Source organism: Scleropages formosus, chromosome 25 (genome assembly GCF_900964775.1).
Source record: "Scleropages formosus chromosome 25, fSclFor1.1, whole genome shotgun sequence".
In the NCBI taxonomy this organism is placed as follows: domain Eukaryota; kingdom Metazoa; phylum Chordata; class Actinopteri; order Osteoglossiformes; family Osteoglossidae; genus Scleropages; species Scleropages formosus.
Genome location: NC_041830.1, coordinates 9,921,515 through 9,943,187, shown reverse-complemented (window position 1 = coordinate 9,943,187; position 21,673 = coordinate 9,921,515). Strand labels below are relative to the sequence as shown.

At 46.3% G+C, this 21,673-nt stretch overlaps 1 protein-coding gene across 4 annotated transcripts in view; it reads left to right on the top strand.

The window, feature by feature from the left end:
- The window catches only part of gramd1ba (GRAM domain containing 1Ba), a 70,802-nt gene that overhangs the window by 29,621 nt on the left and 19,508 nt on the right, over positions 1–21,673 (top strand). For 3 of the 4 annotated variants that reach the window (XM_029249230.1, XM_018731304.2, XM_018731305.2), the window contains exons 3-4: positions 4,585–4,611; positions 21,282–21,519. In XM_029249230.1, coding sequence (XP_029105063.1) covers positions 4,585–4,611; positions 21,282–21,519 — 265 coding nt within the window. The remainder of the gene's footprint in view (positions 1–4,584; positions 4,612–21,281; positions 21,520–21,673) is intronic. The other variant, XM_018731306.2, reaches the window with a different exon arrangement.

The following is a 21,673-nucleotide window of genomic DNA, read 5'->3' as shown; positions in this document are numbered from 1 at the left end:
AGTGCCCTCAGAGTTGAATGGAAACCTCTGCGATCCAACCTCTGCGGTACAGTGTGAGCTCCAGACGGCTGGTCCGTACGATGTGTCAGTGGGTGAACAAAACAGTGGTGCAGCCTAATGAGTGGACCGTACAGCCGTTCCAACATCACGTCAGGAAGAACCCAAAGGATCCATGAGCCCCCAGTGTCTGGGTAGATCTGGAGTGAAATGGGAGTCAAGTCACGGTCATCCCTGGGGTCAGTTAGTGCTCTGACCAGAACGCACCAGAATGAAGTTAGATACTTTCCATGGCCTCAACAGTCATGAGATGTAAACATCAGTAACTCTTTATGGGAAGTTCTGAAGCTTGGATTGCAGAGTAGAGTTCCACTTTCACCCCACGAAGAGCTGTAGGCATGGAGACCGTTCCAGCGTCTCACTTCTCAAGGTTTACGATTCTGTTGGATGGCTTTCCTAGAACGATTGGAGCCGTTTGCAAGCTCTTAATCTGCCCTTTTTGCATCTTCAGCTGCGTTTTATGCAGAGCGCAAGCCGTGACTTGCAAAGAAATCAAGCCATGAGGAAACGGTCGCAAATATTGGCAGTAGGTGGCGCTGCTCAGTCAGAAATGCAGTGTGAGTTTCAGCCACAGCCTATGGCAAAAAAAAAATAAATAAATAATTTTTTTAAAAAAATGCTGATCTCAGATGCTCCGGGCTCAGGTGTCCACCTGGATGCTGAGGATGCAGTGTGTTTTATAAGCAGATGAGAAGGATGAGGGGCCAGTAGAGATGTGCTCAGGTCACACGCACGCTCGCGCTCGTTCAGAGTGGCACTGAAATATCAAACGCTCTGATTTGAACAGGGCATCAAGAGCAGAATTACTGGTGTGTGACCAAATGTCCTTTTATGTATTATTGTAATTACTATAATTAAAGTGCCGTGTACCTTTTACACACTGACAACTTAGTGAAAGATGGGTAGTACTAGTTACATTTGTCACTTGTATGTTTGTTTTTGGCATTAATGCTTTCTTTTTTTACATGTTTATCACCCTCTTCTATTACTTTTGAATTTTTTAAATAACTTTGTTAAGTCAGTATCGCTGTGAAATATTATTGACACCACTGTTATGAATTTTTTTCTTATTGTCGGATGACGGTGAGTCACTTGTACCGTGAACCTTTAGCAATGATGTGTCACTAGATCATAGCATATCAATAACCCTTGTTAATACCAGTGTGTTAACGCTGAAAAGGGTTAAAAATTTCAGTGTGCAAAAAGACCGTTCAGAGTTTAGTGTTGAGCTTCTTCCTGCCTTGACCGACAGTCTAGTTCATTCACAGGCAAAGAAGTGAACCCAGGAGAGAAAAACCTGGCTTTTTAGGTGTTTTGATTTCCGCCCCCCCCCTCCATATGTTCAAACCTAAATTTTTTTTCTTTCTTTTTTAAAGAGTTACATAGATATGTTTTTGCAGTAAAGAATTGAAAATAAAAATTCTGATGTTACTGTTGTTAATTTTGGGTGAAGTTGGGGTTTTTTTTTTATTTTTTTTATTTTAAAAGTAGCTGTAAAATGTATAAATGTTAAATCAATTACTGTTTATTCAAAGTACTTTAGTTTGCTGGTCCTGGAGAGTCGCATGTGAACATCTGATTGTACAACCGAGTTCTATAAGGTTTTGAAATAAAAAAAAAAAAAAAAAAATATAATGCCAGTTGATAGTGATCAGTATGGAATTTGAATATACCTCATGATGGAGAGAATTTGGTGGTCAGCAAGTGGCAGCGTAACTTTATAATTCACCAGTTTGGTGAATTGTCTGTTCCCATCTGCACTCAGGGTTAGGGTTATAATAAATGTTCAAGTATTAAGTCATTGAAGTTACTTTTTTTTTTTTTTTTTTATTATTATTATTATTATAAATTGGACTGGTTAGTTTTATTTCCCCTTTAGTCCTCTTCTTCCATTTGACATACCACTGCATTCCCTTGGAACCGGCAGTGTATTTAGTGGGTTATCTCACCTAAATGGCATCTGTATTTAATATTGTTTTCACAACAATTTAAGTTCCTAACGGTTTATAACATTAAAAAGCCTACTGGAAACAAAGTTGATAGATGAGTAGTTTTTTGCCCTGATTCTCTTTCCTCTTTATAAAACCAGCTTCATACAGCGGGGTAGTTCTTACTGTGTCACTTTAGGGTAAGTACCTTAATCTAGGGTGTTACAGCAGGAGGGGGATGTGAAGCAAGGGCCTCACATTGCAAGTTTCTGTCTGTAACCACTACGCCCCCTGCAGCGCTACTGTACGATACACAATTATATTAGAGATGTACACATTTTAAAGTTCAATAAATTGCCGTTTCCTCAATTGCATATTACTTTAAGGATATCGCCCTGCGGTGGAGTGTGGGGCTTGGTGGGGTCATTATGGGGCAGGTGTCAGGCTCAGGTAGACACTTTGTCTCACTTGTAGTTCATTTTACTGTCCGCGTTTTCATAGAACAGCAGCTATAATGTTTCGTACCTGGGGGTGCAGAACGTCGCACTTCCTCGGGGGGGGCAGGTAGTTAAGGCTTTAGTATTTAATTCAGACACTTGTAAACCCCCTCCTAACTAGTTTACCTTATGTCAGTCCATGGCACCCCCCCCCCCCATGATGCTGGAATAACGCTTACGATGGGGAATCTGGGACCACACGAGAAAGATTAATTATCATCGCTACGATGGGAAGGTCTGTACCAGTGTCCTGCTGCTTGTCCCATTTCAGCATATTTCTCCCAAAACGATGACTGTGCAGGTGTGCTGGACCATCACTCCCAACGCCTCATCTGCCTCATTTGCGTTTGCACTTGGAATCCACCTGGGGCCAATTTCTTCACACCGTGACATGTCGGATAGTGACGAGCTGCAGCAGCGTCGCGCGAAAGATCAGCGTGGCACGGTTCTGCTGGGGGCAGCGGGTGACATTCTAATTGTAGTCACAGTTGACTGATGGAAAATGACGACAAGTAATAAGAATTGTTCTGCACTTTCCGGAGTTTTCTACAGTGCTGTGTTGCATTACACAGAACAGCACTATGTGGAACTGGTAAAGTAGTAAAAGGTGCCAAAAGGGAAAAAGTGTCCAAAATAAGGTAACAGAAGATGTAAAACTAGGAATTAGAGGGGTATTAAAAAAAAATCAAACTTAAGGGGCTGCGTCTGAATCCCACTCCAGCTCTAATACTCGTAATCAAGAAACTGAACCCATACGGTAAAAATTGCCCTGCTGCATAAATAGAAAAGTCTCACACTTTAATTTTTTAATCTAGTATTGGACAAAGGGGGCATCTAAATAATGGTTAACAGTAACATTAGTAATAGTACCAGACATTCATGTCAGCTTTAACTTTATCTAGTTCTCTACTGTTACTCCTTTCATAACATCTTTACAATGCCTGCGTTTGTGAATATTTAATAATGACACAAGGCTTCAGCTGAAAGATTTGAGGATTGGCAGGGTTTATGCTGCAATGCTTTGAAAAGGTGCATCTTTGAGTCTCTGCGTTTTATATGTCAGAACATAAAAGTAGCGCTGTACTGGTGTACGAATGTGCTGAACTCGCAGCACCTGCGTTTCACGTGAGCTGCCGTCGTGTCGGGCGCGGGTAGGGCGCCGGTCCCGATGAAGCGCGTTAGACGCTGCGCCCGTTGCTTTATTACGCCCTGCGGGGAAGGTGCTGATGCAGCAACGCTCAGCAGGCCAATGAGAGGCCACGTCGGCGATGATGACCACACCCCTCCGGTGACGTAGGGGTTCGATTGGCTCTTCAGCCAGGGACTCGGGTGATTCTTCTGACACGTGGTTGTGCAGGTTCGAGTCACGGTTGGACCGGGAATCTCAAGTGTGTGTTTCTTTGAGCCCCAAGGGACCTCGTTCCGGGGGGTGCTTTGGCATTTTTATTCATTTGCTAACTCCCTGTGGCGTGAGCCAATCGGGTGGCGGGAAGCCTCCGCGCCTCGTCCCCTGGGAGCGACGACTGCAGCCGGCCAGGTGCGGAGCGCCGTGCGCTCGGGGGGGGGAACTTGCCCACCAGGCTGAGTCGCACGGCTAGATCTGCTAGGTATCCGGGGCGTTGTGACATTGAGGATAGAGCAGCGGGGACGGGGTGGAACGGGAGGCGGCAGGGTGTCGGCTCGGCATCGGCGGGACGCGGGGACATGGTCCAGAGCGGCGCTGTGGGGCCGGCCTCTCGCCCCTCGGCTGTCAAGCAGGGCTGCCGCCTGGGAGTGTCCACGCTGCGCAGGAAGCTCATTTCCCGCTGGGCTAAGTGAGTAGATGGACCCTGCGCTCAGCCGGGGGGGGGGGATGCTGAAGGTGGGCAGAGCTTCAGGCTGAACTTCCTGAAACCCATTCTTTGAGTCATGATGTGGAGGCAGGTGCCATAAGATCAAAGGCACAGAAAACCACGAAGGCTGCAGGTTCGAGTCCCATGGCAAGGACTTGTAACGGAGCTGAACTTGATTGGCTCTGTTGAGCATCCGGATGTTTTAACCGTTCGCACGATGTTCGTTAACAACGGTGTCCGATCATCTAATCGCCCCGTTTCTTTTTCCAGGTCTGACGGCGGAGGGGACAAGTTGAGGTAAACCTGTTTTCAGTTTATTGTTCCATGCTGAAATGCACTAAGTGAAGAGGACCAGGTTGTTTAGTGGACATGCAGGACATGATGTCCACCCAGAATGATGGCTGAATTTGCTGGAATGTTCTTGCTGGAAGGATGTTGGGGTTTATTTTTATTTATTTATTTTTTTTTTTTTTTTAAACACTTCAAACACTTTGGTTATGGGCTGCTCTTGTGTCACCAGAAAAAACCTCTGAATTTTATGCTTCTCCTTTTCTCTTTGGACAGTCAGTTGAGGTTCTCAGACTTCCATGGTTGACCTATATATAATATAGGTTGACCCAGTTGGACAGTAGGAGTTGTCATGGTTAATAACATAGTTATACAATAATGGTCGATTTTCCAGGAGGTTGGTTTATTGGTCAGTTGTGTCCTACAGTTGTCACGAAGTGTCATCATCCCTCTTGTTGACCACATAAATGGAGTCTCTAGAATGTTCTGTCCACCATTTGTGTCTTTAGTACTAAAACGGGTGTGTCCGTTGTCAAATTGGTTGAGTTCATCCATCTGGTTGCTGATCGTCCTCTTCTTCCTTCAACTTTGCTACTAATTTTAGAGGGAAATCCAGGCTAATCATGATGTGCCCAAAGTACGATGACCTCAGACTCATCATTTCCGCTTCCAGTGAGAACCATGTTTTCATTTGATTTTCATGTAGCATCCATCTGTTTGTTCTTCATGTTGTGCTTCCTTATGGCCCCATAGCTATGTTCTGTGTGGCTGTACTGCAGCGGTTAATGATGGAAAATAATGTTGTAGGTGAAAGTTTAGAAGGTGCTGAAGGTTGAGAAGGTTCTTTGCAGTGTTTCTGTGCGTTAAAGGCTGTAAGGCTAGGTGAACTGTGCCTTCCACAAAGATTTGGACACCAAATCATGACCAAAGTGCCCGATTCCATGCTGCACCATCTCTCAGCATTTGGTCAACCTTTCTCTGTCTGGGTTTCAGCCCCAGAAACCAGAACCATTTCAGTTTTTAATGGTTAGAGGTTTTCGTTCCACACCGGTCCCGCTGGGCTCGTACCGTCAGCAGTGCCAGTGTTGCTTTGGTTTTATGGTACCTGCTTCGTGTGCACAACTTCACTGTGGCTCATTTCTGGCGATGTCCCAAGGATGTGACGGTTACCCTGAGGTTAGCGTGTGATGTCACGGGGAGGGAACAGTGATGCGAAGAGTAGAAGTGTTTGTCAGACATATATTCCACTGGGAAGCCTTGAAGTTCAGAGGTCACAGAGGTTTGTAGCATTGCAAGTGATCTGTTAGATGTAGCAGCAGTTATGATCACATTAAAATAGGGTATTTAAATGAGCTGTTGCGTATTACACTTGGACGAGGGGGCGCGGTGGTGCAGTGGCGCAGTGGGTTGGACCAGGTCCTCCTCCTCTCCGGTGGGTCTGGGGTTCAAGTCCCGCTTGGGGTGCCTTGTGATGGACTGGCGTCCCGTCCTGGGTGTGTCCCCTCCCCCTCCGGCCTTACGCCCTGTGTTGCCAGGTTAGACTCCGGCTCCCCGTGACCCCGTATGGGACAAGCGGTTCAGAAAGTGTGTGTGTGTGTGTGTGTGTGTGTGTGTGTGTATTACACTTTTACATGTGTATATTTTTAAACAGCAATTGTTGTGTAATGTCTCTTAATCGCAGCTGTATTTCTTCTAAAGTGCAGCACAAACGGTCGATTTTTCAACCGCTTTGACTTTTTGAACTCGACCGATTTCACTGAATTGCGATTCATCCTGTAGGGAAATGGACAGCATGTGAGCGAAGTGAACGTGGGAGATGGGAGATGCGCTCAGCTCAGCGAAAATGAAACTTCCCAGCACAGTAAAGATCCCGTTAAAGTGTCCGTCTGGAGATTTGAAGCAGGGGGCCGTTACTGTTTACTGTGCAACCAGTCATGAGGACCCGCGTTCATAGGAGACCCTGCGTGGTAAAATCTCAGCAGGGGGTACAAGTGGGATTACAGGTGCCACATGAAAGAGGAAGCAACGTTAACGTGCGTTTTGCAAGCCCTTGGAAAGCTAGAGGATGAGAAGATCGCTGTGCTGTTAGCCATGTGGGGCAATGCGTTGCCAGCACATTATTGGGTCACATCCTATTTAGCCGTTTGCTTTATCGCACCACACTCGGCGACATTGACAAGGACAGTCGATGCCGCTCTATTTCTGCTCTCGGCCACAGTTACGCACCCTCTTGCGCACGCCAGTGGGGTCTCGCTGGAGGTTTGTATTTCACAGAGTTGTTTTACCGAAAATGAATGTCAGAGACCCGGCAGATCCGGCCCTTATTGATCACAGGAAACGGATCTTTTAGCATGCAGTGCATGGACATGAGGAGGGGGTGCAGTGGCGCAGTGGGTTTGACCGGGTCCTGCTCTTCGGTGGGTCTCGGGTTCAAGTCGCGCGTGGGACGCCTTGCAGCCGACTGGTGTCTCGTCCTGGGTGTGTGTGTGCCCCCCCCAGCCTTACGCCCTGTGTTGCCGGGTTAGGCTCCGGCTCCCCGCAACCCCCTATGGGACGAGCGGTTCAAACTGTGTGTGTGTGTGTGTGTGTGTGTGTGTGTGTGTGTGTGTACGCATGCGTGCATGTACGTGTGCTCCAGTTACATGGACTGAGATGTTCTGTAGGGCAGCCTTCGGGTTCAGAGGTCACAGGGCTCAAACTGAACCGTTGATACATATCGTAGCTAAGATTTTCCACGGAGCCTCTCTTCTTTCTTCCCTTTCAGTTGCGGTCATTGTGATTTCTACTGCTGTAAGGTAAACCCACTAAAATGCAAGTAAGACAGAAAGGGTCCCTTTAAACTGGTGAAACTTAAATTATATGGTAATTACACTTAAATTTATATTTATTCATTTAGCTGATGCTTTTGCCCAAACCGATTTAGTGTTCAGCTGCTTAGAATTATATACCCTTTTATACAGCTGGGTGATTTTACTGGAGCAATTTAGAGTAAGTACATTATAATTAACCTTCTATCCATCTCTCTCTTTGTGACGGCAAGGAAATCACTGTAACCAATACAGAACCTGCTGCTTATTATGGGCAGGATACTTTCAAAGTCTCCAAGCTGAAGTAACACTACATGTCTTGCTTCATTTCTTCATTTGTCTGATACTTTTCTCCAAAGCAGCTTACAATTATAATAATATATTTATTCATTCATCATTATAATAATATATTTATTCATTCATATATGTTTAACAAGTGCTTGTCCTGCTCAGGGTTGTGGCAGCAGAGCCTATCCTGGAAGCACTAGGAGTACGGCTTGGAGGGGGGGCACATGGATGGAATGCCAGTCCATCGCAGGCTAGCCACACACACACATACACAGTCACTCATCCGTTCGCACAGTACGGGTTATTTAACATCATCACTTCACCTGAACTGCATGTCGTTGGAGTGAGGGAGGAAACACGCACACGGGGAGAACGTGCGAACTGGACACGGACTCCCACTGCACCACCGTGCCACCCATTTACGGAGGTAATGCTTAGCTGTATAAGAGTAAGTATCTTGATCAAGGGTGTTACAGCAAGAGAGGAACTGAAACAAGTTTTATATTATTGTACTGACTATAGTATTATGTTAATAATCACAATATCTGAAGTACTGTTGCCTTGTCAGAGCCACAGATTCTGCCACAGATTCTGTTGCCCATATTATGGATCCTGGAAAAACACTGGGATCTTCCCGCAGTTCTGGCAATGTGGGGAAAAGATGGGGTCACGCAGTAAGTCAGAGGGGGTGACACCACAAGTTTCCATCTCCCCGGTGATGAACTGCTGCCCATGTACCTATCTGAGGGAACACAGTCTCAGTGTGTCACCATCTCCTGGGGTCTTGAGGTGTGTACCTTCCACATTCCCTGCATACTCCGCACAGCAGAGGACCGTCGCTCAGCCCACTGTCCTCTCTGGAACAGTAGGACCAGTGTGACTCAGTGTAAGGGCATTCGGTGTGACTGAGGTTCAATATGTAGAGGCCATCTTACCCCGAAGAGACACACACACACACACACACGCACGCAGTTTGAAACCGCTTCTCCCATGCAGGGTCGCGGGGAGCCAGAGCCTAACCTGGCAACACAGGGCGCAAGGCTGGAGGGGGAGGGGACACACCCGGGATGGGACGCCAGTCCATCGCAAGGCGCCCCAAGCGGGACTCGAACCCGAGACCCACCGGAGAGCAGGACCCGGTCAAACCCACTGCGCCCCCCAGTCACCCTGAAGCGATACAGTAAAAATTATTCAACTTTATAAATGGGTCACTAAGTGGATCAACATTGTAAGTCACTTTGGAGAAAAGTGTCAAATAAATTGATATAAATGTTATGTAAATTTGTGTATGAAATGTGAGCTAAGGAGTTGCCATTTAAGGAAAAGAAGTGGTATAAAAAAAAGGTGTTAAACTTGGACCCACCAGAGAAAAGTGGACTTTTGATCCTGCAGCTTAGCGGTTCTGATCCAGGAGCTTCGTACCTGCTGTTACCTTGGGGAACCTACTCGACCTGAACCGCCACAGTCCAGCACCTACCTGGAGAAGTGAGAGAGATGTTGCATCAAAATATCCAGTTAGCTTTGGACAGAAAAGACATTTTATAATCTATTGATTAATAAAAATAATATTAATAACTTGGACCAAATGGCTAGAGCAAGGTTGCTTGTCCTGTCCAGGTTCTTTAAAAACCTTTGAGGATTGTGGGTAATGTAGTACACTACAGCTTTTATACCCTCCTCCCTTTCCACCTTCTAAACCCCTTTGGTCCATTATGAGGCGACCTTGCTGGCAGCGGATCGCTCGCCACCCCCTCCTCGCTCGCTCCCGTGACTCGCCGTCCCCGCGGCTTCACAGCATTCATGACTCAGCAGTCTCCGCCGGGCGTGCGAGAGCGAGCTGTCTGCAAAGGGGCTCCACCGCTTCTGCAGCGAGAAGGCGGTGACCGCAGCCCAATTGCGTCTGCCGGAGAGGGCGGCAACGGTGGTCGCAGTCGCGGTTGAACCAGCTTAAGCAAAGGATTAAACATCCTCCTCACTGAAAAACATTTTGAAAACTCATTTTATTTCCATATCTAATTCTTAAGCATTTAATTTGTACACGAAAGCTGCAGTGCATGTACGTTAGCATTTCCATGTGGATTATGGGATTGCGACGGAGGAGACGCACAGCAACGCTGACCTTTGACCTGAGGGTGGTGTCCAGGACCCAGGGAGGTATTGCAGTGTAAGGAGAAGGCTTTACTTGCACATCTACCCCAAAACATCATGTGCAACATCTTGAGGGCTTCCTCGCTACCCAGGATGCTCCTGTAGTGGGCGGAGTGGAAAATCGGGACACTGGGCTTTATTCAAGGCTGATTGTGTCGCAGATGCAGAACAACATTCTGCTGCGAAACAAAAACACTCACACACTCTCATCAAAACAGGCATACTGCATAGTAAAACACCGGTACAATTTTTTCTTATTGTGCCTTTACACTAAATGTAACACTGCTGTAATTGATTTATAACCCCACCTTAAAATATACCTATATAAAGCTGATTAAAAAAACAGTAAGATTTTTGCATTTTTGAAAGCTGCTCGATTCTGGAAGAACGGGTTTTGTTCCATTTCTAAGATCTTGCTGTCCTCACGGGGGCGTTTCCCCACACTCACGCTGGCGCGCACGCGCTCGGCCCACATTGTCTGCCCTGCATTAAGAGATTAGAAGCCCAGCTGCTGACATCAATTGAGCCTGACATGGCGGGGGACTTGACTCAAACAGGTCCTACTAATCCCCTTCCCCTCCAGGGCCCAGAGCAGCCAAAGCCATGGGGGGTGGAGCCGTGAGTTCCCATCCCAACGGCGGCAGCGGCACTGTGTTCTAAGTAGAACGTGGCTCACCGGGGGAGGGGGGGGAGAGAGAGAGATCAGGCTGTCGCGTGTAGAGATGAGCATGCTCAGTAGGGGGGGTGCCGCTCGTGCTGTCATCTGCAGCAGGGCCGAGAGAGAGAGAGAGAGAGAGAGAGGGAGGGAGGGAGGCTGCAGCATCTGGGAGTGTGTGCATGACGAGCTCCCGCCACTGCGCAGAGACACACACATACAGGCGCTTGAACGCGCTCACACGGCTGCACTCGTGAGCCCGGTGTGATGCGAGACTGGCCGAGCGGCTGCCGGTGAGAGCCCAGCACGCTACAGCTAGCACCCTGGCGGAGACGGACAAGCCTCCAGGTTTTAGCGGAGTGCCGCCGCGTGTCACCGAAGAGGTGGGGGGAGGGGGTCTGGCTAGGATCTGCCGCCTACCACCCACCTGGGACAGCTGGCCCCCGCCGTGCCGTGGGATGAGCAGGCGGCCGGGAAAGGAGAAGAAGGCATGGCAATCGCGCACGGCTTGTTGCACCGATGAAAGGGTTCAAGCTTGCCTGGTAAGGTTGCCATGGAGGAGAGGTGTGTGTGTGTGTGTGTGTGTGTGTGTGTGTCATTTTTGGATTGCAGGGAAGCATGTGTTGGGGAACAGTGGGACAGTCCACCCTGTGTCATCACAGACCCCCCCTCCCCAAGATGCTTCCACCTCCCATCTAGTGGTACAGCTCCCTGATGTTTGGTATTGTGCAGCCCTGGCCAGGGAGGTGGAGATGGTGGGGGGGTTGCCCGCCCTGACTGCAGAACTGGGAGCCAGAGCGGGACCGGCCTTGTTTGTTTACGCTCCCGCATCTCCAGCCAATATTTTTAGGGGCAAATTAGTGCACTGCGAGAGGACCCCCCCCCCCCCCCCCCCTACTGACTCTTGACTTTAAAATGCTGTGACGATGCAGCAAAGTGGGCTTTGTCTCACCCAAGGTGTGTGTGTGCATGCGTGTGTGTGTGCATGCGTGTGTGTGTGCATGCGTGTGTGTGTGCATGCGTGCGCGCACATCATCTCTCTCTGCTACCCACTCCGGACCTGGGTCACGCCACCAAAGAGGGTGGCGTCAAGGGGGCTCAGAGTAATCGCACAGCGGGGTGTTATTCCGCCATTTATTATATAACCATTTAGCAGTTTTGGATGATTGAAGGGTGATGTTGCTTCTGTGAACTGGCTTTTTTTTTTTTTACCACAAGATGGCCCCTTGGTTAACGCTTCCGACTCTTCAGTCTGTAGTTACTAAGTGGCAGCAGGTGGTGTAGTTACGAGAGGTTTTGCCTTCCAGTCAAAGGATCCGGGTTTGAATCCCAGCTCCCGTTGATCAAGGTACTTGCATTGTATCGATGCTGTAAAAATTGTCCGGGTGTATAAATGGGTAAATCGCTGGAAGTCACTGTGGAGAAAAGCAATAAGTTGATGAATAAATGTAACGATGTAAATGTAGAAGGTAGAGATGGTCCGTGTGCACCTGAAGTGAAGTATGAATTACTCCATGATCAAGCTTGTTTTAGCCACATTGGTGTAAACACACACACACACACACACACACATACATTTTGGAGTCTGCAGAGAAGGGATACCCTGGACAACGTGGTGAAGTTTGCAGATAAACCCACAGCTGAGTGTTTGTAGAACATCTGGTCTTGACAGTCGTGATCTCTCAATCTCACACACACACACACAAGCAGAAATTGTCGTCGTTATGACATTGGCAACGATGTGCCGTGTCGTCGTATAGCCGCCCTCGGTGTCATCGTGTGTCAGCTTCGTGGGCCTCGGTAGAAGGTCAAAGGGTCGGGGATGCGGAGAAGAGTCGAACTGGAGGGAACGAGACAAACGCGCACAAAGCTCCATTAGTTGAGCCGGTACGTTTAGATCTACGCAGAAGCTGGGGTCATTCCAGTGCCTGACCTCTTTTCCATCTGGTGAGACGGAGGAAGCGTGACGGTGTCTACTCCTGACCACCCTGGCAGACAGATGCAGCAGTTAAAAGACCAAGAAGTCTGTCCTGGGTTGGTGAAAACAGGTGGCAGGACAGCTAAAGCCCTACTCGGTGGAGCCAGCTGCCAAAGGGGGATGATCATAAAAGCACTTTCACCCTGTTTTACCCTAGTGTTTCAAGTAGTCTAACTCTGCCCACTAGTTTTAGTAGATCGTAAAATTGCATTTATTACATTCATTCATTTACTGATCCTTTTCTGCATAATTCAGGGTAAATGCATTGATCAATGATACTGTAACAGGAGGTGGGATTCAAACCTGGGTCTTTCAACTATGTCATCTGCTGGACCAGTTGTTATACTCCGGTATTTCTTCTTAAGACATCTAGCTGGTATCGGGGCAGCATCGAAAGAGGCATTACGCCAACAACATTGCGCAATATTGAGGCCTTAGATTTGTCACATTCTTTAGTGAGTAGGGGTGGTTAAGTAGTTAGTGCTGTAGTAGTAATAATAATAATAATAATTTAGCTGAAGTGTTTTTTCTCCAAAGCTGCAGATCTACACATTTATGCAGCATTGATAATAACAGGGTTTACTCTATTAGTTCAGCTTACATACCTTCCTCTAGGGTGCAACAGCAGGAGGTGGACTGGAACCCAGGGCTTCGGAATATAATACAACAGTTCTACATTACTACACCACCTGCAGCCCCTACCGTTGTTCTTATAGAAATTTCCTCCAATTGTTTTTGCTTTTATCCCCAAATCATACATATAAAAGTCGTGTTCTTTCCACACTTTTGCTTTGTGCTGTACTTGCAGTTTATATATGGGTATTAATGTTATGACTGATGAATTATTTGTAGAGCTGTGCACTGTATACTTTATTAACAAAGCCTAGTTAAAAGTAGGGGGGTGCGGTGGTGCTGTGGGTTGGCCCTCATCTTGCTCTGGGGTCTGGGGTTCGAGTCCCGCTTGGGGTGCCTTGTGGTGGACTGGCGTCCCGCCCTGGGTGTGTCCCCCTCCCCCTACAGCCTTACGCCCTGTGTTGCCAGGTTAGGCTCCGGCTCCCCGCGACCCCGTATGGGACATGCAGTTCAGACGATGTATGTATGTATAGCTAAAAGTAGAGTAAATACAGATCCAGATATTCCCAGAACTGTGTAAATAGATCCTTCTTTTTATCAATAAGGAGATGGGTTCTGAACAGCGAGGATGCGACTGCTGTTTCACACCTGATTGTTGTGAGGTCTTAACAATGGGAGCAGCTGGTGATGTGGTTACAGCTGCTCCCTTCGGACACAGAAGTCGCAGGTTCAAATCCCACCTCCAGCAGTAGTACCCTTGAGCGAGGTACTTATCCTAAATTACTCCAGTAAAAATTACCCAACCGTATAAATCAGTAAACAATGGTAAGTCACTTTGGAGAAAACTGTCAGCTTAAAGGTAAATATAGACTTTTCGCTGCAGTCTCATGTTCGTTTAACGGCTGAACTCTCACAGTGCCCTGGGTACATCACACCACGGTTACTCTTAATCTGTGCCCGTGTCCTAGTTAGAATGGCAGCCTGCCACACAGCAGCGGGAATCGGGTTCCTATAGCAGCCATGAGCTCGTGACCCACTGAGGGCCCAGATCAAGTCCAGTTCCATTGATACATGTGGAAGACGGGGGCATTTGAACTGACAAAATAAAGGATGTGGTGTAGCGGTTAAGGATCCAGACTGGCAGTTTAAATGAAGCTGGTGGTGAAAGAACTCGGTACCAAGGAGGGCCTCTGCTTCATACCCTTATTGGACCTCAATGGCTCCAATACAATGTTCGTTTAAATGAGGAAGTCCTCAGCTGAATATGATAGGGACTCGAGATCAGTTCGTCAATCAATTTGACTGAAAGTTAAAATTTTACTATTATTTGGCGATTCAGTAAATTAAGCAATTAGTCTTTTATATTTTCATTTTGATCCCCGTAGCGATTGTGTGCCTCTTCATTCCATTCCCACCACTGCTTTTCCAAACACATGAACATGTAAATGTGGTGTAAATGCCAAATTCTGGCAGGAATTCTGGGAATGCTGGTAAATGCCATACAGAAATTGGTCAGAATTTTTTTTTTTTTTTTTTTTTTAAAGAAATTTTTTGTCATTTGAACCAACAGTTAGATTTGTAAGGAATTTACCATATGCTAATATGAAAAGCCATTGGTGTACTTTAAAACTGCAACTGATATGTGCGTGTACCTAGATGCTCAGAAACTCAAATCTAAAATACAAATTAAGGTTACATAGTACTTTATGGTTGTGCCTAGGATTTAGTAAAATTATTACAGCTCTCTCAACATTTATTTACTCCTGTTTTTTTTCTGCCTCTGCAGTGAAATGGTTCTTGATTTGCCTTTCACAATGAATACAAAATCACAAAATTAATTTCAAAAATGCACACACGCACACGCTGACTGAAACGGAATATCCCGCGTGTGGAGCCGGAGCCTAACTCAGCAACACAGGGCACAAGGCTGGAGGGGGAGGGGACGCACCCAGTACGAGATGCCAGTCCGTCACAAGGCACCCCAAGCGGAACTCGAACCCCAGACCCACCGGAGAGCAAGTGCAGGCCAAACCTGCTGTGCCACTGCACCCCCCCCCCCCATTTCCAAAATGTCCAGTTTCGACTGTATGTTGAAAATGGGTACTTGTTTCATTGTGAGGACCCTTGGAAAGAAGGGTTAACATAGCCCTAGTCCTAAATCCCCACAAGAATACTAAACCTAGGGGGGCATCCTCCTAATGTAAACCACTTTTTAAGAATTAAAAGTGCAAATTGTATCAACTTTAATATTTTTTTGAATTTTGGTTTGAAATGACTTATCACATTAGAAGCGTAAGAGTCAACAAGTTGTCTGCCATTGACATTTAAGTGTGTCTCTGTGCGCATGTGTGTCCATGGAGCATCCGACCTTTCCTTTTGAATTTAAGGGCTGTGCAGTTTGTTTTTTTTTTTTTTTAATTATTTTTTGTGTCCAAGGTTTATACATTATTCAACAATTTTTAATCACAAAATTATTAAGCATGAACTTTTCCACGTTTTTCGTGCACTTAAGAGATCAGCAGAGACGTGAGTCTGAACAAGGTGAGTTTTGAGACCCTTCTTAAATGCAGAGAGAGATTCAGCAGTTCTGAGTGAGAGGGGGAGCCAGAAATAAAAACCTTTCCACTTTTGATTTTTGGACCTTCCATGCATGGGTCTACCAAGCAGACAGAGGTGTAACATAATAGTCTGGGCTATAACAAGTGATCAGGGTTTGTAGATATTGGGGAGCAGATCCATTAATGGTTTTGTAGGCCATAACCAAAGTCTTAGTGCAGAGAGGTGAGGAGAAGGGATACATGGGAGCACTACGGCAGGTCACACTCAGTTTGTGCAGCAGCATTCTGTATCACCTGTAGAGGTCTGATGGCAGAGTCTGGAAAGCCAGACAGGAGAGAGTTGCAGTAGTCCAGGTGGGATATCACCATGCTCTGGGCCAGGAGTTGCGTAGAATCTGTTGTGAGGTAGAGATGGATCCTGCGGATGTTACGCAGGAAGTACCCTCGGGTCCGGGTTCTGCCTTCGATATGCTGAGAGAAGGACAGATTTGAGTCAATCGTTACTCCTAGACTTTTAGCCAAGGAGGCAGGCAAAATGAGCGAGTTGTCCAATTTGATAGATTACGACAAGAAGATGGCCCAGCTGAGACGTGAAGGATCTTCTGGAGGTTTTGGAGTGGTTCTGTACAGCTGTGTAATTTGTATTATATCAGTTCAGGCTCAGTACCTTGATCAAGGGTACTAGAGCAGGAGGTGGGATTCAAACCTAGGACCTTTCAACTGCAAAGTGATGGTGCTGATCTCTACACACGTAGACCCGTCCCTCTGCATTCAAGGCCTTTTGAACAGTGCTGATAATGGGAACTGTACGTGGGAAATGTGCTCATGTTAACAGCCTTGTGAACTTAGTGTAGAATTAACTGGTCCATAATCAACTTTTTATGAAATTTTAATTTTGCCTGATTCTCTTGGTACCTATACATATGCAACATAGTACATGATTCGTGCTAGTTAATATCGATGTCATAACAATACTCTGGAAAACGATGGAGACTCGACTCTGCCGACTCAGCTCATGTTCTCAGTGCCAGTGGAAAAACTGAAGTCACTTGGAGCATATGTGCAGCATTATGGGTCAAGTGGCAAATGATAAAATTGAAATGTTAAAACTTTCTAGAGGATGTTTTCACGAGGTCGGGTGTTTATATCTGCAGAAAGCCCGTTCCCTCTAAGCCAATAAGCAGGCTTCGCAGAGCCCTATGAACAACAACACTTTGTGGATTTCCCTGGAATTACTCATCATTCCCATTGTGTATTATTTATTCTCCATTGACACGTTTTGACAGCCACCCCGCACCCACTGTGCTAATTTGGACTGCTGCAAATTCAGCCACATAGCAAAGACCATGAGCTGGGGGTTCAGTAGTCACGTGACAAAGGTGTAGTAGTGGCTAAGAAACCCAATCTTACTGATGGAGGGATGTGGGGACATTTGTAGCTCCAGATCAGTGACAACTCAGCCCTAAAGAACACAGATAATTTGGTGTCTACAACATGTCGGTAAGAAGTAGCAGGTGGTGAAGAGATAACTTAACATAGGCTCCAGGAGATCAGTGCAAAGTGGGTCCCACGAGATGGGTTTTTTTTAAAATCCTTCTTGAATGCTGGGAAGGATTCAGAAGGTCTGAGGGACAGAGAATTGGTCTTGGGTCAGTCTGTAAGATCCCCTGCCTTCAGCATTCCTGAGCTCCCTCTGCTTTGCAGCTTCCGTAGTATGAGACCTCTTCATATTTTCACAGATCTCTTCCAACCCAGTGCTGCTGCCTGTTCCGCCCAGTGATTGGATTTACAGTGCTGTCCTCTGAGCCTGGTTCATCTGACCATGACCCTAACGGTTCTCCCTCTCTACTGGTGTTGTCTGTTCTTTGCTTGAGCCATTTTTGCGATTCTTCTGCGTGTCACTGTCTGTAGACCTTCAGATAAAGTGCTGGCAGAAGATGGAAGCTCAACCATCCCTCTGGTCCCGTGGGCAGAAGACCAGGTTTTTGTCCTTGGAAGGAGCATTATCTCACAGAATCCAGCCCTTATTGTCCATGTTGTTAGTACTAGTATAGCTGATACAGCATGATTGAGACAGGAGATGCTCTCACTGCCCATGGCAGACGCTGCATCTCAATTAAAACTTAGGTTCTAGTGGACTTTTTTTAAAATTTATTTTTAAACACATTCGCTTTTGTGTGATGATATAGGACCGACTGAAACTGGACTAGGGTGTGGAAATGGAACTGAGTGAACGGATGGGTATTTTCCACCAGTACCAAGAAGGATGAGGAGTTGAAACCTTCAGAGAAAGATGAAGGCTGAGGAGCAGATACAGGAAGGAAGGAGCTGCACAGAGGCTAACTGGGTTAAGCCGGATGATTAAACCTCTAAGGGCTTAATAGGAGGCGCCTGCTGAGTTCACGTGCAGGGGCAGAGGTCAGTGCCCTGGGGGATGGATAACATGGACAGCCAAGGTAGCGTTGTCGTAACAGGACTCAGACTTGACGCTCAAAAACCAGGACATTGTTTATCTGGCCAAATACAAAATTCATCTACAATCACAACTCAAAATACTACTTTTTGATCCAATTCTTACAGCACAGGTCTTTACTCTTTGTCCTGGAGGGCCATTTCCGGGTCTGTTTAAGCAATTAGCAAACTCAATACAAAGACTGTCTTGAGTGTATTATTTCTGAAAGAAAAAAAAAAAAAAACTTGAGCTGAGGGTCCAAAATGAGACAACTAGACTTCTTGGCCAGGTGGCACCAATCAGAGGGTCAGAATCTGGACATCTTGTGAAAAGCAGTGGCTGATCAAAGGTGGAGTTCTGTGAAATGCCATTGGATCGGTGGTCCACAATAAATGTCCAAGATTAAGGTATCTTGTGAATGGCCATGCGATTGCTGGTCTCTGATGGAAGTATCCTCTGTGTCAACTGTTTGTGGGATTGTGGTGCAACAAGGAAACCCATCTGCTGAAGTCATCACCATCTTCAGCATTAAATTGCCCACCTCTTTCCTGCTCAGCATTCTTTACTGATTTCATATTTATTGATTTATTTTTCTAGCCTTTATTGCTTAATGCATGTGTTTACGGGAACTGCGATCAGCAGATTTTTTTTTAACATAGAAGAATGACAGTTGAGATTTTTATAAACTGTTGAGGTTCTGTTGAGTCTTTGAGCTGTTGAACCCATACTGCAGAAATCCTTTTAATTGGGGCTCCACGCTTCTCTGAGTTTCCTCTACGCTTATTTTTAGCCTCAGTGAGGAGCCTCCTCCTTGTAATGAAGTCTTTCACTGCCAGGCCTCTAATAAGTACTTCCCTCTGAACACTACCAGAACGCCAAAGTAATAGGTCAGATTAATAGTCTGTTAGTGTTGTCTGCATAAGGTTTTTTTTAAATTCAGAGAAAGATGGTCAAAATACTACAGAAAGACAAAGATGTTTTCCCTTCCAGTTGAGATGATCTAAATGCGGATGTGGAAAAACTTAATTTGTTTTAAAATTCTGTCTAATGGGCAGTCTGAAGATTCAGATTAAAGACACTGAGATGATGTTCTAGCATTATTCTCCTAATTGAATGTCTTGATTAGTCAGTGGTCAAGCATCTTTCTTGTCTTTGGTTCTCCTCATTAGTTGATGGACCAGCATCTTTCTTGTCTTTGGTTCTTCTCATTAGTTGATGGACCAGCATCTTTTTTGTCTTTGGTTCTTCTCATTAGTTGATGGTCCAGCATCATTCTTGTCCTTGCCTCTCCTTATTAGTTAATACTCTAACATCATGTTCATCTACAATTAATTTCATATGACAGTAGCCCAACCTGGTGTTCCTCTGTAAGTGGCCAGCGTTCAGTGGAAAACAAGCTTGTGACTTGGAATGGAGTATGGAAGCCTTCAATATTAGCCGTATAGTGATATGCTAGATCATGAATCACTTGGTTTGGCAAAGGAGGAATGTGCTCTTCCTTGGCATTTCTTCCTCTCTTTCCTTCTTCATGTCTCTCTCTCTGTCTCACGCTCCTCTGGACGGGCAGCGAGTATGAAAGGGGCCAATGAGGCAAGATGGATAGACTGTGAGTAAGCGAGGAAGGCAGATGCTTTGATACAGTCAGTGTGAACGGCAGTGAAACTACAGGGAGAGCAAGACAGCAAGTGAGAGCCAGAAGTGGGAGTTGGATGGTGGTCTCTGAGCTGTCTGAGGTAAATCAATGTTTTTTTTTTTTTTTTTTTTTTTTCTTCTTCCCATCGCCTGTCACTGGTGTATGCGGCAGGGTCAGAAAAACAGCCCGTCTGAAAGAAGTGCAGCTTTTGATGTCTGCTCTGCAGATGGTGGTGTCTCAGAATCGTCATCATCCTCCATTGTAGGGATATGTCAAACCTCAAATCCAGAGATGTTTACTTTCCCAACAGCAAGTATGAGTTCACGTGGTAAATGGCAACCAGGTGGAGCTGCTATTAGTCTACAGCTATTTGGTGCATAACTTGTCAGACTGACCAGGCCTCCTCAAGGCTGCTCTACCTCCCATAATGCTGTTTGATTCCAAGCCAGGTGTCGTGTACCTCTATATATCATTAAGCATGATCATGCCCATGTTGGACAATCAGTGTCTGCTGTGGATGCTGCAAAGGTGAAAGGGCAAGTTTTCCAAATGGAGCTATGACCTCCAGCCTGTAAGTATGTTAGGATGCACAGGGAGGTTGACCAAATGAGAGTTTATAAGACAATGACATGCTATTCATGTGGGTAGCCGATGATATAATGGATAGAGCCATCTCATTGCACTCAGTGGACATGGATTAAAACCACCACTCCTATTCTAGTGCTCTTGATCAAGGTACTTGCGCTGAATTACTCCAGTAAAAAACTGCCAGCTCCATAAATAGGTAAATCAGTGTAAGTAGCTTAGAGTACAGGCCTCATATTGTAAGTCATATTCGCACAAATTTTCAGATAAATAATAGTTGAGTTAATATTAAAATATGTGTTATGAAGTGTTGGCTTTGGAAGGGAGCCTTTGTGCTGCTTGTTCTACTTTTATGGCTGTAAAAGCCTTTTTTTTCTTAATTTTTTTTTTTTTTTTAAACTCCCTGTTGTTTCAGTTCATCTCCCTCTGTCGCCCACATGCACAAATTAAATCATTTAATTAAGGCAGCAACCTGCATCCAAAAGTATTAGCGAGGGGAGAGGGAATAAGTGAGCATGAAAAGAAAGAGTAAAGAGGATGAGCAGTGGACTAAGATTTTTGAGAGAGAGAAAATAGAGACTGCATGAAGGATGGGTTCCCTGGAGATGATGCACAGGTGCTGCACCCCTTCAGTCTCTATGGAGCAGAAGATGCAGGAAATAAAAATCAGAGCCCATGTCGACACACTCACTAACAGCTGGCCATGCATGGTCCGCAGGGTACTTTGCCAAGTCCCACTACTTCTCAGTTTGTATCTTCAAAAATCAGCCTTTCGTGTTTCCAGATCTCTCACAAAAAGGTGATGAACGTGGCTATGTGTAAATTGGGTCGTCCCGCCCACCTTGGCCCCGCCCACCAGACTGCCAGTGTGATAGTGTGGTTGGACTGCGGGGGCTGTTCGCCATGGTTTTTGACTTTGTCTCTTAACTGGTGAACCACAGTTTGCCATTAATTTTAAGTCTTATTAATGGCAGCGTGTGTTTCCCTTGCTCTCCCCACCAGCACTGGCAGTAACTCAAACCGGAGCACCCCAGCCTGCTCGCCAATCCTCCGCAAGCGCTCCCGCTCACCAACACCGCAGAGCCCGGAGGGCGAGACCATGGTGGAGAAGGGTTCCGACCACTCCTCTGACCGCTCTGCCTCCACCCCGGAGCAGGCTTCCCAGCGACCCTGCGGCCAGCTGCCCCACACCACTCGCACCGGAGGCACTGGCAGCGGCAGCGGAGGCAAGAACTCCAAGGTGAGCTCCACCCGCAGCCACCGGGGGGGCCTCCTTTCTTGGTACCCAGGGGAGTCAGAAATACCGTTATTTTGGATAAGCTCTGCTTCCTAAAGCCACATTCATAATATCACTACCTCGTCTTTGGGTTTTCATGTTAAAACATAGTATTAAA